General features: G+C 37.3%; 1 protein-coding gene across 3 annotated transcripts in view; it reads left to right on the top strand.

Moving 5' to 3' along the window:
• The window catches only part of COL25A1 (collagen type XXV alpha 1 chain), a 441964-nt gene that overhangs the window by 409216 nt on the left and 18131 nt on the right, over positions 1 to 14617 (top strand). The window contains exons 25-31 of one of the 3 annotated variants that reach the window (XM_040966696.1): positions 2487 to 2567; positions 4222 to 4284; positions 4848 to 4898; positions 6820 to 6846; positions 9977 to 10057; positions 12623 to 12658; positions 14283 to 14336. In XM_040966696.1, coding sequence (XP_040822630.1) covers positions 2487 to 2567; positions 4222 to 4284; positions 4848 to 4898; positions 6820 to 6846; positions 9977 to 10057; positions 12623 to 12658; positions 14283 to 14336 — 393 coding nt within the window. The remainder of the gene's footprint in view (positions 1 to 2486; positions 2568 to 4221; positions 4285 to 4847; positions 4899 to 6819; positions 6847 to 9976; positions 10058 to 12622; positions 12659 to 14282; positions 14337 to 14617) is intronic. The other 2 variants (XM_040966694.1, XM_040966695.1) reach the window with 2 other exon arrangements.

Here is a 14617-nt window from a genome sequence, read left to right as displayed (position 1 = left end):
AATTTTAAAAGACTTCTGATCATTTCCAGTTGAGTAAGAATAGGCTCATTTTTGTGAGTATAAATAGCTCCAGACTTAAAACTAGTGGCTACAAAATTAGATATCGTTTTCAATGTATGTGTTATGCTTGACAAGGTTTTGTTTTCCAAAAGAGAGATTGCAGCTAACTTCCTAGATCCTTTGAAAAGACAGAACAAACAAAAAACTTGTGGCTGTGAAGTAAGGCGGGGTTTCTGAGGGTTTCTGCTGAAGTAGAGGTTGGAAACCATCTTCTAGAAAGGGCCAGATACTAAATGTTTAGTCTCTGCAGGCCACATACTGTCCTCATCAAATGCTCTTTTTTAATTTTACACTTTAAAAGAAAAAACATTAAAAAACATTCAGCCCACACGCAAAATAAAATTCCTAGGCACAAAGTTGCATTGGAGAGGATAAAGTAATCTTCTGTATCGCAGTAGGATGAGACCATGGCTAGCAGCAATAAGTTGGATATTTCAAAATAGCTAACACAAAGGATTTTGAATGTTACACACACACACACACACACACACACCAATGTGTAAGAATGATGGGCATATCAATTACGCTGGTCTGATTACACATCATAGGCATGTATTAAAATGTCACACTTTACTCCAGAAATAGGTATAATTACTTCCTGACAATTTAAAAATCTACATACACAGTCCCTGGACTGAGTTTAATCTGTGAACCCTGGTTTGGTGTGGTGACCGAATTCCTAAAAGAATGTGGGTAGTATTCAAAATTCAGAATAGTGAGGATTAATTTCAAGATCTTCACTGTTAGCTAAGAAATTTAAAAGCAAGGAAGGCACAGAAATCATGGCATTGTTTTTTTGATTGATTTATTTATTTTGCAAGTCAAAATTACAGAGAAAGAAAGAGAGAGAGAGATTGATTGATTGATTGATTCAGTCCACTGGTTCACTCCCCAAATGGGCACCGTGGCCAATGCTAGCAAGTCAAAACCTGGAGTCAGAGCTTCATCTGGGCCTTTGGTATGGGTTTCAGGGTTACAAGCACTTGGACCATCTTCCACTGTTTTCCCAAGCCATAAGTATGGAGCTGGATTGGAAGAGAGGCAGCCGGGATACAAACCAACATCTACATGGGATGTTAGCATTCCAGCTGGTGGCTTTACTTGCTCTGCCACAGTGCTTTCCCCATTAGTAGTATTTTTGAGGCATTTAGAGAATGAGCTAATTAATCAACTCTGGAGTATTAGTAATACTCTAAGGAAATTAATTTTAGTAAGTAGAGTTATTTTTAATGAGTTATACATTAAAATATCACACTAAAAATGTAGAGGGTATTTTTTACAATTTAAATAAATAAATCTTGTTTTAAAAAGAGCTATTTTAACTGGTTTGCTGTATCCTAGAGGTTACATTAGAACATTTTACATCCATTATCCTTGTCACAGTTGGCCATTGTAACTAGTGAATCTGACAGGCATTGTACATGCTACGTGATCCCCGCACATACAGTAGTTGGGAGTTTCTGTGCGCTTTACAAGGTCTCCTTCTGCCCCTAAATCCAATGGGTTGGACGTTCTACTTCTGCACAGTGCTAAATGCCTAAAGTCATCTAGAGCCTGATTTTAATTAGTAAGATCCGTCTGTGTACCCAGATTCCCACCTTCTCACTTCTTTGGTGCTATGAAATCAATATAGTTGTAAGAAAAGACATATTGCTGCCCCTAACTAGTTGTTAATATAGAAAATATAAATGTATTTGTATAATTAGGTACCCCTTCTATTTGTAGCTATTGTCATCTGCCCTAAAGTATGGAACCATCTACTCAAAATGCAGTAAGCTCCCTAGGGTGAAAATTCTTACCAATATAAATTAATTTCAGTATTTCACAATTCATAGTTTTTAATAGTTGAAAAGCACATTTACCTCCTCACAGTAAAAGGAGAATAAAATTAACATTTGGCTTACCTCATGGAAAATAAAATAAGAACAGTATGAAGAAGTGAAAGTAATTTGAATCATCGATTACCCATGAATTTTAACTGTAGACTGAACCATTGAAAACTGATAGTGACCAGAGCTTCTGCCTGCATTTAAGGCAGTGAGAGAGTATAACGAATGGAGATGGGAAAATTTGTCATTGTTAATATAACACTGGATCTTTCTTCATATATTGTGTGACTGAGAACTTAATGGATTGTTTTTAGCACTGAAGACACAGAATTCGCTTCTAGATGAAAATATTGCATCAGGAGAAATTGTGTCAAGACCTAAATTTATGGTTTTCATATTTAAATGGACTGATCTAGGTTAATTGAGTCTGCTGTGTTGGGCAACAGTATTGATCCCATGTAGGTGACTGAAAAAATGGGAGGTCAGAATCAGCTCAGCATAGGACCCAACAGTGGACAGCATTAATGTGGAATTCTGTGTTTCTTTGTAACAATCCAGGATCCATGTGTTCTCACATGCAAACCTTCTCATTTTTAGGGACTCAAGGGCTCAAAGGGAGACATGGGCGATCCAGGTACACCAGGTGAAAAAGGAGGAATTGGACTCCCTGGATTACCGGTATGTTTCTACTCTTTATGATCTTTTATTTAAAATTTGTTTTATTTATTTGAAAGTGAGACACAGAGAGAAAGAGAGAGATCTCATCTGTTGTCTCTCTCCCCAACTTCTTGCCACAGTCCACACTGCAACAAGCCCATTCCAAATCTCCCATGTGTGTAGCAGTGACCCAAGCATCTCAGCCATCACCTGCTGCCTTCCAGGGTGTGCATTAATAGGAAGCTGAATCAGAAGCAGAGCTGAGACTAAAACCTAAACATTCCAATATGGGATGCAAGTGTCCCAAGCAACATTTACCTGCTGTGCCAAACGCCTGACCCTGATATGTTCTTAGATAAAGAATCAGAAAAAGTCATATTATTTTTTAAATATATTTTTATTTTGAATTTTGAATTATGTGGTACAATTTCATATAGGATGGGATTACCCCCAAAACTCCCACCCGACAGATATTCCCCATTTTACTACAATAGTGTAGTTGTACATAAGGAATCATAATTGTATCAGTCTCTTACTTAAGTGTACCCCGACATTGTTGGTACAGACAATGTCAGACAGTCCGGCATCCCATTGTCTACCCATGTCCAACAGTTTCATTGGGAATCCATCTTTCATCTGAAAGCAGGCATGTATGTTCCATTATACCTCCACATCTGTATAGATAGACCCCAGTACTCCATCACTGTACATTTCCATAATTGAGATGCCATGAAACAAGGTCAACAACTGGTATGAGTTAAAACAGCCACAACAACATTAACAACAAATTATAGCACCATGAAAAGAACGCACCACTGAGTAACCAACACATGAGTGACAAAAGGGGAACACAAAAGTGTTCAAACTGTAGGATTATAAGACTTGCCAGTCATATTATTAATTGCAGTGTCATCTTATACTTCATACAATACTTTTATTTTGAAACATTTAGAGCATTACTGATTAATTATCTCACTTAAGAAATTAAAATTTTTAAAACTTATAATCTGATGAATTATAAACTTCATGCTTTCTAGAATTCTTTTAACCAGTAGGTAGTAAATAATGTTGGTGACAGTAATCTATTATACATAATATGGTTGGATCTTATCTTTAGGAAATAAGCCACAATAAGAAAGAGCCAAACCAAAAACATAATCAATTAAAAAGTCACTCTGTAAAACATTCTTTTTCTATGTGTGAAACTATGAAATGGAGCTTTGTGGTTCACCTCCCCTCCTAATTTTTACTAAGAGTTGAAAATAACCATAGATAGAAACTAATTCTGAACTATAGTAAACATCAGTCTTTGATAACCCTTAAAGATGTTTATTAATAAATGTCAATGAAATGAAAAGACTTCTGTTTGTTATTCAAAATAAAAGATATAGCGTTAAAGTCACCAGCATGGAAGATATATTTGTAACTGAGTATTGTAATACGTTGCAAGTTTAACCAATGAAACCAAACTTTGCTTTGATTTACTTGATATTTTATTCTACATATCACCCACGATCACAGTGGTTTTAGCCAGCTTGCTGTTTTAGACTAAAAGTACAGAGAGACAAATCCTCTTTGTATATATCATATATGTAAGAAAAGTATGGGTTTGGGAATAAAATTCAATTGTCTCTGATACATGCCTGCTTACCTCTTGCTTAATGGCTATTCACAGGGTGCCAATGGAATGAAAGGAGAGAAAGGAGACTCTGGATTGCCTGGTCCACAGGGTCCTTCTGTAAGTCCCTAGAGACTAAACTTGCACAGTTCCTGAACAACTCTGATGTGGGCCCATTATTTACCCACTTCCACCTGTGCCAGATGGCTTATCAATAATAGACCACAAACCTCTTGCTTTGTCAAGGAAGAAATATCTGTTGGCCTTGTACATTGAGAGACAAAATGTCTCCAAGGCCTGAGTTAGAAGCAGTTTTTCAGAGGACTGTCCAAGCTGAAGGAGAAAATCAATGGTTTTCCCACAAGGCTTGTGGGTAGAGCGTAATAATATAGAACATACTTCTTTTTATTTTTTCTTTCCTCCAGAGCCTTGTTTATGCTTAGTGAAATATTTGAAAGTGTAAGAGTAGTATGACATTATAACATTTCTTGATAATCAGTTGCTTCCTTGTATTTTAGAACAACTGTTTTTTCTAGTGTTTTTATTTTCATTAAGGACTGTGTAAAGCTAAAGAATAAAATGCATTGCTTTTTTTTTGTATACTTTCTTTGCAACTATAATGGCCTTAGCAGAACTCCAGTAACTGCCTTATCTAAATCCATGTTTATTGTTTGGACACACAGATCATAGGCCCCCCAGGTCCGCCTGGTCCCCATGGCCCACCCGGCCCCATGGTAAGTTTCCTGTCTATATGCAATGAAATTGTTTCTTTATGAGCATGCTACCAGAGAAAACATGAACTCCTCCCTCAAAACAACCAGCTTGTATTTTGTACTACTCTCTGTGGAACAGACAGAAAACTCAAGGTGCGTGGAGATATACAGGCATTGTAGTGTAGTCTGTCACTTCCCCAAACACACAGCTGGAAGAAGATGGAGTAGTTTTGTGTCACGAGAGCTGAAAACAGGCAGACCAATCTGGCAAGCCTTATTAAAATCCTACAGTTTGAACACTGGCTGATCGTTGTAACCAGTTACAGCTCTTGTCTGTTAGTAGCAAAGTAAGATTAACAATCAGAGCCACTAAAGAATGTTTTTAACCATTGTCATGAGACTTTACAGTCCTTAAATATTGTGATAAAAAGTGAAGCTCCCATGGGTGACATGTTCTGCTGAATCTTTTCATTTTCACTGTTATGGTACTTGAGTTGATTCATGAAGCCAAGCCCAGTGTTTGCTGCAGGCATCCTGACAACCAGCGGAGTTAGTGATCCTGCCCCCAAGGGACTTAAGTCCTGTGAGGAAACAGCTAAGGAACAAGTGTTTTCTTCCAGATGTGAATGAAGAACAGCTGTGTAAAGGCTAGTCAGACACTTTGGACGGAAGCAGGACAAGGGCAAGCTGGGTAAATTGTGAAGCCACATTATCAACAGGCCAAAATGGTACAGACTAACCTGTGGTCATTCTTTGCTCTGACTACACTCTAAGAAACAGCATCTTTGGAATAAGCTTCCAAGTTCCTGGGGCAGACCCATGTCCTCCAGTCGTCACTCCAGTTTTATCAGTCAAAGCACAACTGCCGTTATTTTCCTAAAACTAAGCAACTGGTTAGACATGCTTTTGACTTTATTATTCTCTCTACCTAAATTTTCCAGCTTATATTAGAAAATGCTTTCTCATGCTGATATCACAAAATAAATTAGCAGAAAGGAATTTCACACTGCTGTTAAAATTAGACTGGAATACTTGGTAAATAAAGTCATTTTGTGAAAATGTGCATGTATGACTTACTTAAAGGAAAATGTTAATCTGATGTAGACACATATGTGACAAATATCCAGGCATTAGCTGCTGAAAGCTTTTCCTTCCTTTGGAAATATTATTTCACTGATGGATATTTAAATAGCACTCTCTTCCAACGAGTTCAATTAAATCGCTTTAAAAAAATTAAAGCACATAGTACTCTTTAAGTAATTTGACAATTTGTCTGTAGCTTTAGATTTTCCGTAAAGGAGATGGGGTATTTTTACATTTGATTCATGCATGCATTAAAACTTACTTCTGTTGATTGATAAACAATTATTACAAGAGTCTGGAAAAACGTGTCCTGGTTTAAAAAATAAAACAAAAACTAATGCAATGTAAATAATAATGCCTAGCCCTCCTTGGTCCCATACTTGGCTGTTGTATCCTTACTTGCTGGATCCTTTCTGTATCTTGGGCTTCAGATCTGCTCTCCCCTGGTGCTTTAAGTGTGGGGCTTCTCTTTAGCGAGTTTAAGTATGACCTGTATTCCATTTAACATCATAAGCGGTCCAACATATTCCAATAAGATTTTTTTCAAATGAACATTTGAGAAATGGGAGTAATATGAGTGCAAAATATGTTTTTCTGCTTCTTTCTTCCATATAATCCTGGCAGTGTCCCTTCCCTCTCTTCACAAGCAGTTTGGAGATTGCTATTAATGAATTTCCAGTTACAGCACTGACCAAGAACTGGAAGGAACTTTCCAAATACACTAAATGACATCCACTGATTGCTCCCTGAGCTGTAACTCAAATAAGATTCCTCTGTGTGCTTTGTTACTTGATACAATACTCACTTCTGGGAGACAGTGAATCATTTCTTCATTCAAAGCTGTGCTTTCTATCTTCAGGGACCCCATGGACTTCCTGGACCAAAGGTAATCCAACAAATCTCTTTTTTCTTGTTTGATTGACATTTCCTTGCTAATCAGGAAAAGCATGACAGAAGCATGTGTCCTGTCTTATTTGTCAGCTAATGTTGATCATCTTTAAGCCTTTAAGCATCCAGATGTTTAAATTTCACAATACAAAATGAATTGCAATATAAGTAATATCACTTGGAGACAAATCATTCCTCACTTTGTATTTTTCCTTATCATGTCAGTTTCTTAAATTACTAATCATGATATTCTCAAATAGAAGTGAGTCTGATGGGACTCTCAGATTGGTCCAAATACCTTTTCTTTGTGTCCTGTTTTTGAATGCTGTGGACATTTATTGCTTGCCATACAGTAAGCAGTAGTGCAGTTAAATGCCTTGACAATTCAGCTTCTCATTTTTGCTTTCCCCTAGAAGTCACTGGGCTAGAGTGGGCTATGCAATATCAGAAGTGCTGTCCTGGGGAGATCACATCATTTACATATGTTCTACGCTCCTTGAGTTCACAGAGTCCAACTTATCAGCAGCAGTGCAGCTTGAACTGTAGATGTGAGCTCGGCATGTCTTTGCTTCTGTGTAGAGAGAATCCTTTGAGCATAAAGCTGAATCCTGAGAGAGAGACTCCTACTTCATAGGAAAAATGTGATGAGGAACTAAGTTCTCGTATCAGTTTCGTCAGAGTCACCTTGGGTAGATGAGTAATTGTCTCTGATCCTTTGTTCAATCAACTGGTTAACTTATCTCAGTGTCTTTGCTATGATGTAATGAAATATAGACTATTTACTGAGTGCCGGCACATTTGTTGATTTAGTTGTTATTTTTTAAATTTAGTTGTTACTGTTTTGTATTGCTTTATTCTGAGCAGTAAAATTTTACAACTCATTCTCAGAGAAAGTTCAAGGACTCTGAGAATTCCTCAGTAGTGCAACAATGCATTTATAAGATAGGAGATGGGAAGGCACATAACTGCAAACATGGCATCTCAATGCTCAGAAGCAACCCACGCTGTCCTCTGCCAAGGCTGCCTCCTTCTGGCCAAACCAGCATCAGGATTAACAGCAGCTGTTGGTCTGAAGCCTAGGTTCCTTCTCCGAGTCTGTAAGTAACATGCAGCAATGTGGGACTTGGTCTCTCTATTCATCTTAGGAGAGCTTACCTTCCAGGAATGCCAGTGAGTGACAGTGTCTTGTAAACATGAGAGTACTGATTCAGGGCTCTAAAAGAGATCTCTGATCTATGTGCTTTGCGATCTTGGTAGTTTTTATCCTTTTTGGACCTTTATTTCCCTCCCTAGAATGAACTGATACTTCCAACTCTAGGGTTCTTCTTTGAATTAAAAAAAAAAAAAAAAGGAGCCACCCAAGACCAACTTACTTCTACTGAGTGAAGCTACCAAGACTTTTGAATTCCAAGAATTATTTAGATATCATCATCATTGAATTAAGATATACGCAAGATCTTTTTGATATATGTTGCCCGTATAAATCCAACTATTACTAAAATCATACAAAAATACCTTATTGATTACTCATATCTGGTTATTTGATTTTGTGGATAACAAATTAAAGACCCAGTAAGTTTAGGTTATTTGCCGTAAATTCTCCAACTAATGGTCAATCTGGAACTCACATTTAGGTCTAGACCTGAAATTTGACCTTTTTGCCACTGGATTTGACTGTTTGAAACTTACCTTTTCAACTAATTCTCGTGCCCTTCATAATATGGATTCCTACCAAATAACTTCATAGCTCTCCCAAGGCTGCTTTGCCTGCTCAGCATCCTGAGAGTGCTTAGTAAGAGGGTATACACATACAAAGCCATTAGTCCCAAGTTTAAGCCAGTTAACTGAACTGCCTATTGAGCCTTAACTTTAGTAGAATCACATTGACCATAGTCTGTAGTTTCTAGCACTACTATAAACATTTGGATTTCCTGTAGTGACTAAACCACAAACGCACAAAAGTCCTGAAAAACTCACTTGGTCATGTCTATTACTTTGTGGCCCCTTTGATAGCTCCCATATGTAGCATGTCCCATGGATCGTTCTATCTTCATGTTTCCCAGAATGCATTGAGAAGAATGATTGCCTGCAGCTAATTAAAGACACCCCTTCCTGGGCTACTGTAGGAGAGGGCCTCTGCTCTAGTATGCACCATGCCGGTTTCCATCATAAGGCATTTTGGGTAAATACTGCCCATCAAACTCCCATCTGCTATGTGAGCATCCACACGGTCTCTCATCACCCAACCCCCTCCAGAAAAACTTGGGAATTTCAGTCCAATGTTCTTCTTTTTACAAGGCCCTAAAGGTATGTTTTTGGCAATATGTGTATTTAAAAATTTGAAAGTGTACAGCTCAGATCCTTTTCCACCCTTGCCACGTTGATAATGACAGAAAGTAAGTAGCCTATGTTCCTAGATCAGTAAGACTCAGTATCAAGTGTATTCATCACTTACCATGGCCTCCTTTGTTCTAGTGTTGAACAGAAAAACAGTAAACGACATCTATGTTCTGTGATCTGCATATTCCCTTCTAGGTCTGGCGATTTGTTGTCAGCTCCATTGAAAAATTCACATAGCAACCTGACTTGGCAATGTCAGGGAATGAGAACATGCTGAATGGCATATATATATATGGATATATATATATCCAAGAGAAAAAAAAAATATATATATATATGTAGAGAGAGATCTTTTGCTTATTCCCTGAGGAAAATGCTTAAAGGCTTAAAATATCTGTCTATAACACTACCCTGCAAATTCCAGTTTTCCATCCAGCAGAGTGGGTCTGCTGAGTGGGTCTTCTCTGTTGTCTTTAATCTGCTTGATCAGAGCAGTGTCTGTAACCCTCATTTCCTGGAGGTAGAACTCAACGATTCTGGAGCTCAATAATATGTGTCCTGATTATAAAGAACACCCTTGAGAGTTTTGCTTCCTAGAATATTATTTTCTATTTTCACTTACTATTTTTTAATTTCATGCATATTTAAAATGATGCAATAAAAATCTAGCATCATTCTGTTATTAACCTAAAACTGGAATCTGCAATTATTCCCAAGTCTAGCTGTCTTCTTTCACAGTTGAAACATCCATGACAGCAACCAAAACTGGCATTTGCTTTTGCATTTAGGGTGAACCAGGGTTAAATGGTGTTAAAGGATTGAAGGGTGAACCAGGTCAAAAGGGTGACAGAGGACCCCTTGGTCTTCCAGTAAGTAAAGAAAACTTTCCATTTCAGTGCAAATCTCAGATTTTTCTTTCTACCCTAAGAACTCTGGTTTACTTGGTGGCTCTCTGACTACTGAGCTTTCTGCAAGTAGTAAACAATGTGTTAGAGCAGAGTTCATTCAGCACAGTTTTGCTTTCTCTGATGTCTGCTCTTGTGTCAAAGGAAGACCCTATAACAAACAAGTAATGTTCTGTCATTCTTCAATTACATACATGCCAACCTTCTTCTAGATCTGTCAATTCTCCTTCCCTCATCTTCCTCTGTAAAAAGTGTTGTGCTCCTTATTTCATGATTCTTCCAAAATGCTATTATAATTGAGTGCAGTTTAATATTCTCCCTCAATTGTTTTTACTATCTCAATACCAAATACTGCAATGTTCAGCTGGTGGCAGGTATGCAATTGGCCATTGTTGACGGAGTGAGGTCAAGGCTGTGGCTCCTTGCATTAGTCAATCATAGTATGTTCTACATTAATCAGTCATATATATGTTTCATGTTGTTTGGGAAATGCTGTTTTGAGATCCCTATTACCATAGTGATATTATTGAGGATGTATAGAATAATTTAGAGATTTTTGCTCTTAATGAAAGTACCCTTCAGATGCTTTATGCCAGCCTTCCTTCCATAACAGTTAAAAAAATGTTTTTAATTTATTGTTGTATACAAAGCTTAAATGTCAAGATTCAACATGTTTTCTAGTTATGGTCGATGAAAGTTTGAGTGATATTATAACAGTATAGTTTATTATACTAGAAATGACAAAGTTATAGTAGAAATTAGTTTGCACACACTTGAAATGTAAGAGAAAAAAACTTAAACACCACTTATTTTTCTTGAATATTGTAATTCATTTGCTAAGGCATTTCACTTGATAGGCTGTGCTTATGTAAATTAGGCGCAGAGTAGATGTTCAACAAATACACTTTATTAAAACAATGATTGTTGCATTATTAGACCACAGATTAAATCATACTAGGTGAATAACCCATAAGCTACAATGTCTATAATATATATGTATCTTAATATTACCAGTATCATAGCTTTTATCACTTCTCCATATATTTTCAAATGTTATATAATATTGACCGAGGAAAAATTTGGGAAAACACGAGACAGTTGGATCTATTTTATTTAAACCATCAAATCCAGTTTCTTTAAAGTTTGCCCTAATTTCACATTTAGGGATATTGATCGCTCTTATGCACCATTTAGCTGAAAGTTTGACCTGTGCTAGCATTAAACAAATAACAATATACGTTTTTGTGTAATCTTTGCTACCTAAAGATGTACTTTTCAGTTACATTATGGATCATAATGTAATTATAGTGAAGGAATTTTAACATTTAAAAAAAAAACTAAAAATATCCTAAATTCGTATGGCATAGCATTGCTAGAGTTTGCAGCTGGAATACATTTTTTTCTTCCATTTTGTATTATTAACTGCATCTGAAGCATAGCATTGAGAAATAGTTCTGCAGCCTTGCCAGAACATCTATACAGCCAGTGAATTTTCCTTCTGAAGTACTCCTTAAACTATTAGTGTTTTTGAAAGACAATAAATATGTTACTGGGGATACAAAATCCATATCAAAGAATAAAAGTGCTTATTCTTAAAATAAGCATTAGAAATGCCATTTTTCTTCATCTTAATTTTGGATAACCAACAGTTCATTATAAGCAAAAGTAGGTACTGCCTGAATAATTAGATTTTTTTTAAAGCATTTCCAATTCAAGCTTTAATTCAAAGGCGATTTTAAGTTGCCTAAAGAAAGATCTCCTTTGTCAGTTTTTTGCTTTTGTTCTTGGTTTTGCTTTGGGGTTTTTGTTTTGTTTTGTTTTGTTGGTTTGTTTGTTTTGTTTTGTTCTAGTCTAATTCTTTCTGGCTTTCTCCTGTTCCTAGAAGTCCCTCTAGTGGTGACTATTAGGAACTGTAGGAAAAACCCAGTAAAAAATGGGTACTGTTCAAGCAAACCCCAAGAGTCATCATCCTGGCACATTAAGATGCCGTGATTCTTGGAAGGCAGCTATGCTCACCACTATACCACCAACGCAACCAAGATGCTGTGATTCTTAATCATAAATACTATGTTAGCAAATGTTGCTGCAGCGCTCCTTTAACTTCTTTCAAATCTTTAACTTGGTTAATTACTACAATGAGCCTTTCTTTAGGAAATTAACTGATTTACATTCAGACCCTGAAGAAAAATGTTGTAAATACTACAGCCTTCACAAAATTAATCTCAAGGAAAATAAAATAGGAACCTCTGATTGTTGCCTATCATTACTCAGTAGCCTTATAAGCATCATTCAGTTTGTTGTATAGAATTATCTTTTTAAAATGCCATCATCTGTGGGGTGTTTATTGTCATGTGTTTTATTTTTTCTTCTAACTAACAATTTGTAGCAATGTTATATCCATCCCAGAACCCTGTGGCTCTGTATTATGTTGTTTGAAGTGTTACATTTGTTCATTGGTGCCTCATACTAATCTCTGTTCTTGTCATTCGTGTGATACCCACCAACCCTGCTACCAACCAAATCACGCAGGGAGCATCTGGCTTAGACGGGAAGCCAGGATCCCGGGTGAGTGCGTCCCTCGTCTTCCTCTGACATGTTTTACAGCTGCCAACGATGTGCCTCAGGGTAGACCCTGCGCTCCACATGCTGTCATCACATGACAATGGAGGGATACGGATCTGGAGTCCAGGGGTAAAGGGAGACAAAGATGGTGGCAGAAAGGGGACAATGCAGAGAGAATAGGTGACAGCTGTGTGAGACACAGCCATGACTGCCAGAGTTCAAGTCGGGATAACTTGCTAGGCAGGACATGTGACTGGTCCAACTAGACTCATTGTCAGAATCCTAGGCAAGGTGTTCTATAATCAGTGGGCATGCCCTGTGATCCCTTGAGAGAGCTCCCCCCAAGGGACTCCGAAACTGTGGATGCATTTTAACTGGATTTTCCTGTTGAGTTCATGTTCATGTTACAAATGTAACTCCTTCCTTGCAACTAACTTTCCAGATCTCTATTCTTAGAAATAACTTGTCCAGCTCCTGTTATTATGTCTCTTTCCTTTGGTTCCTAATAGTGCCATCTCCCCAATATCAGCTGCAAATACTCACTGTTAAGAAAGCTGAAGGTGGGTTTTCAGTTCAAGCTGTAAGAAAAAGGTTAGTCACAAGGAGGAGAATTCAACATTAGAGTGAAACTTTGAATTCTTTCATATCACAAGGTTCTCACAGAATAAACCAGAGTGGAAAGGAAATGGGAACACTGCAGAAAAGAAAATGTAGTGCTGAGTTGCATCAGAGTAGCTTCTACTTTTGCAAATATGGTAATGGTAATAAATTCTTGGCAAGTCTAAGCATGGTCTTACTGAAAAATGAGCACATATACTTGAGGTGTTTGCTACATTTTTAGGGATTTCAAAGAAATCCCATGCTTTTCAGTCCTAAAAGCCTGCTGCAGGCAATCATTATTTTCACTCAATCTCCATATTCCTATATTCTTCCAGTGTGTTAGCTCCTTCACCGCAGAAATCCTACTCCTGAACTAACCAGGAGACCAGAAGGCTATTACACCATTAAATCATCATGGCTGCCTGGTTTGCAAGTTGCACACCCAGCACCTTCAGCCCCTGCAGCAGAACTGACACAAATAATTCCCTCCCTGAAAGCCCCTGCTGCTCCCAACAGAGACTCAGAAGGTTTAGTTGGAACAGTTAGACACTGTTCCCATTTATGTCTTTCTTCCCTACTTCTGTAACTGTTCAACAGTTGAAAATCAGCTCAGGATATGCCTGACTGAGAGTGGCCATCTTAAGTATGAAGCTAAGGCTTATGGAAGAGTTGAGAGGAAGTTGGAAAACAGCAACGATGTTCCATTTAGTAGAGAGGAAATATGTAACTAAATGACATATGGTTTTTGTGTGTACCCATCATTGAAATGTGCAACTGTATCATTCATCCATTTTTGCATGTGTTTCTTTAAAAACATTAGTCTGAAAGAATCAGGTATAAAGAACTTTAAAAGAGGAGTTGTTTTACTGGCGTCCTAAAGCATCAACCACCCAGGGAGAGACCAGGATAAATCATAACTGCTTTTCTTGCAGCCATAGTGATATATCCCCTAATATCTTCATAGTATTTTATTTTTTTACCTTGTTTGGTTTATTTTCTTTCTTTCTTTCTTTCTTTTTTATTTTAGGGTATAGATGGTCCTGTGGGACCCCATGGCCCTGCTGGTCCCAAAGGAGAAAGAGTAAGTAGCCCTGAGGTTACTAAGCCTTGGACTAAAGAAAACACCGACCCTGCGTTTTCTGTACTTGTTGAAAGTGTTCATTCTCCAGAAGAAATAAAGGTTTATCTAGTATTAAACTTAAAAAAATATATGTCATCTTAAGTTCTATTCTGAGTTCTAACATGGAGAATAAAATATAATATGAATGCCTTAATAATGATAAAAAAAAGAAAAACAATGCATACATTTAAATAGTTCAAATTAAAATGCAGATTATTCTTCCTTAGCCCATACGGAAGATA

This window comes from Ochotona curzoniae, unplaced genomic scaffold, assembly GCF_017591425.1.
Source record: "Ochotona curzoniae isolate NIBS_2020 unplaced genomic scaffold, NIBS_Ocur_1.0 scaffold_4506, whole genome shotgun sequence".
Lineage (NCBI taxonomy): Eukaryota > Metazoa > Chordata > Mammalia > Lagomorpha > Ochotonidae > Ochotona > Ochotona curzoniae.
Note: the sequence above shows the minus strand (reverse complement) of the source record. Positions and strands in the feature narration are given on the sequence as shown.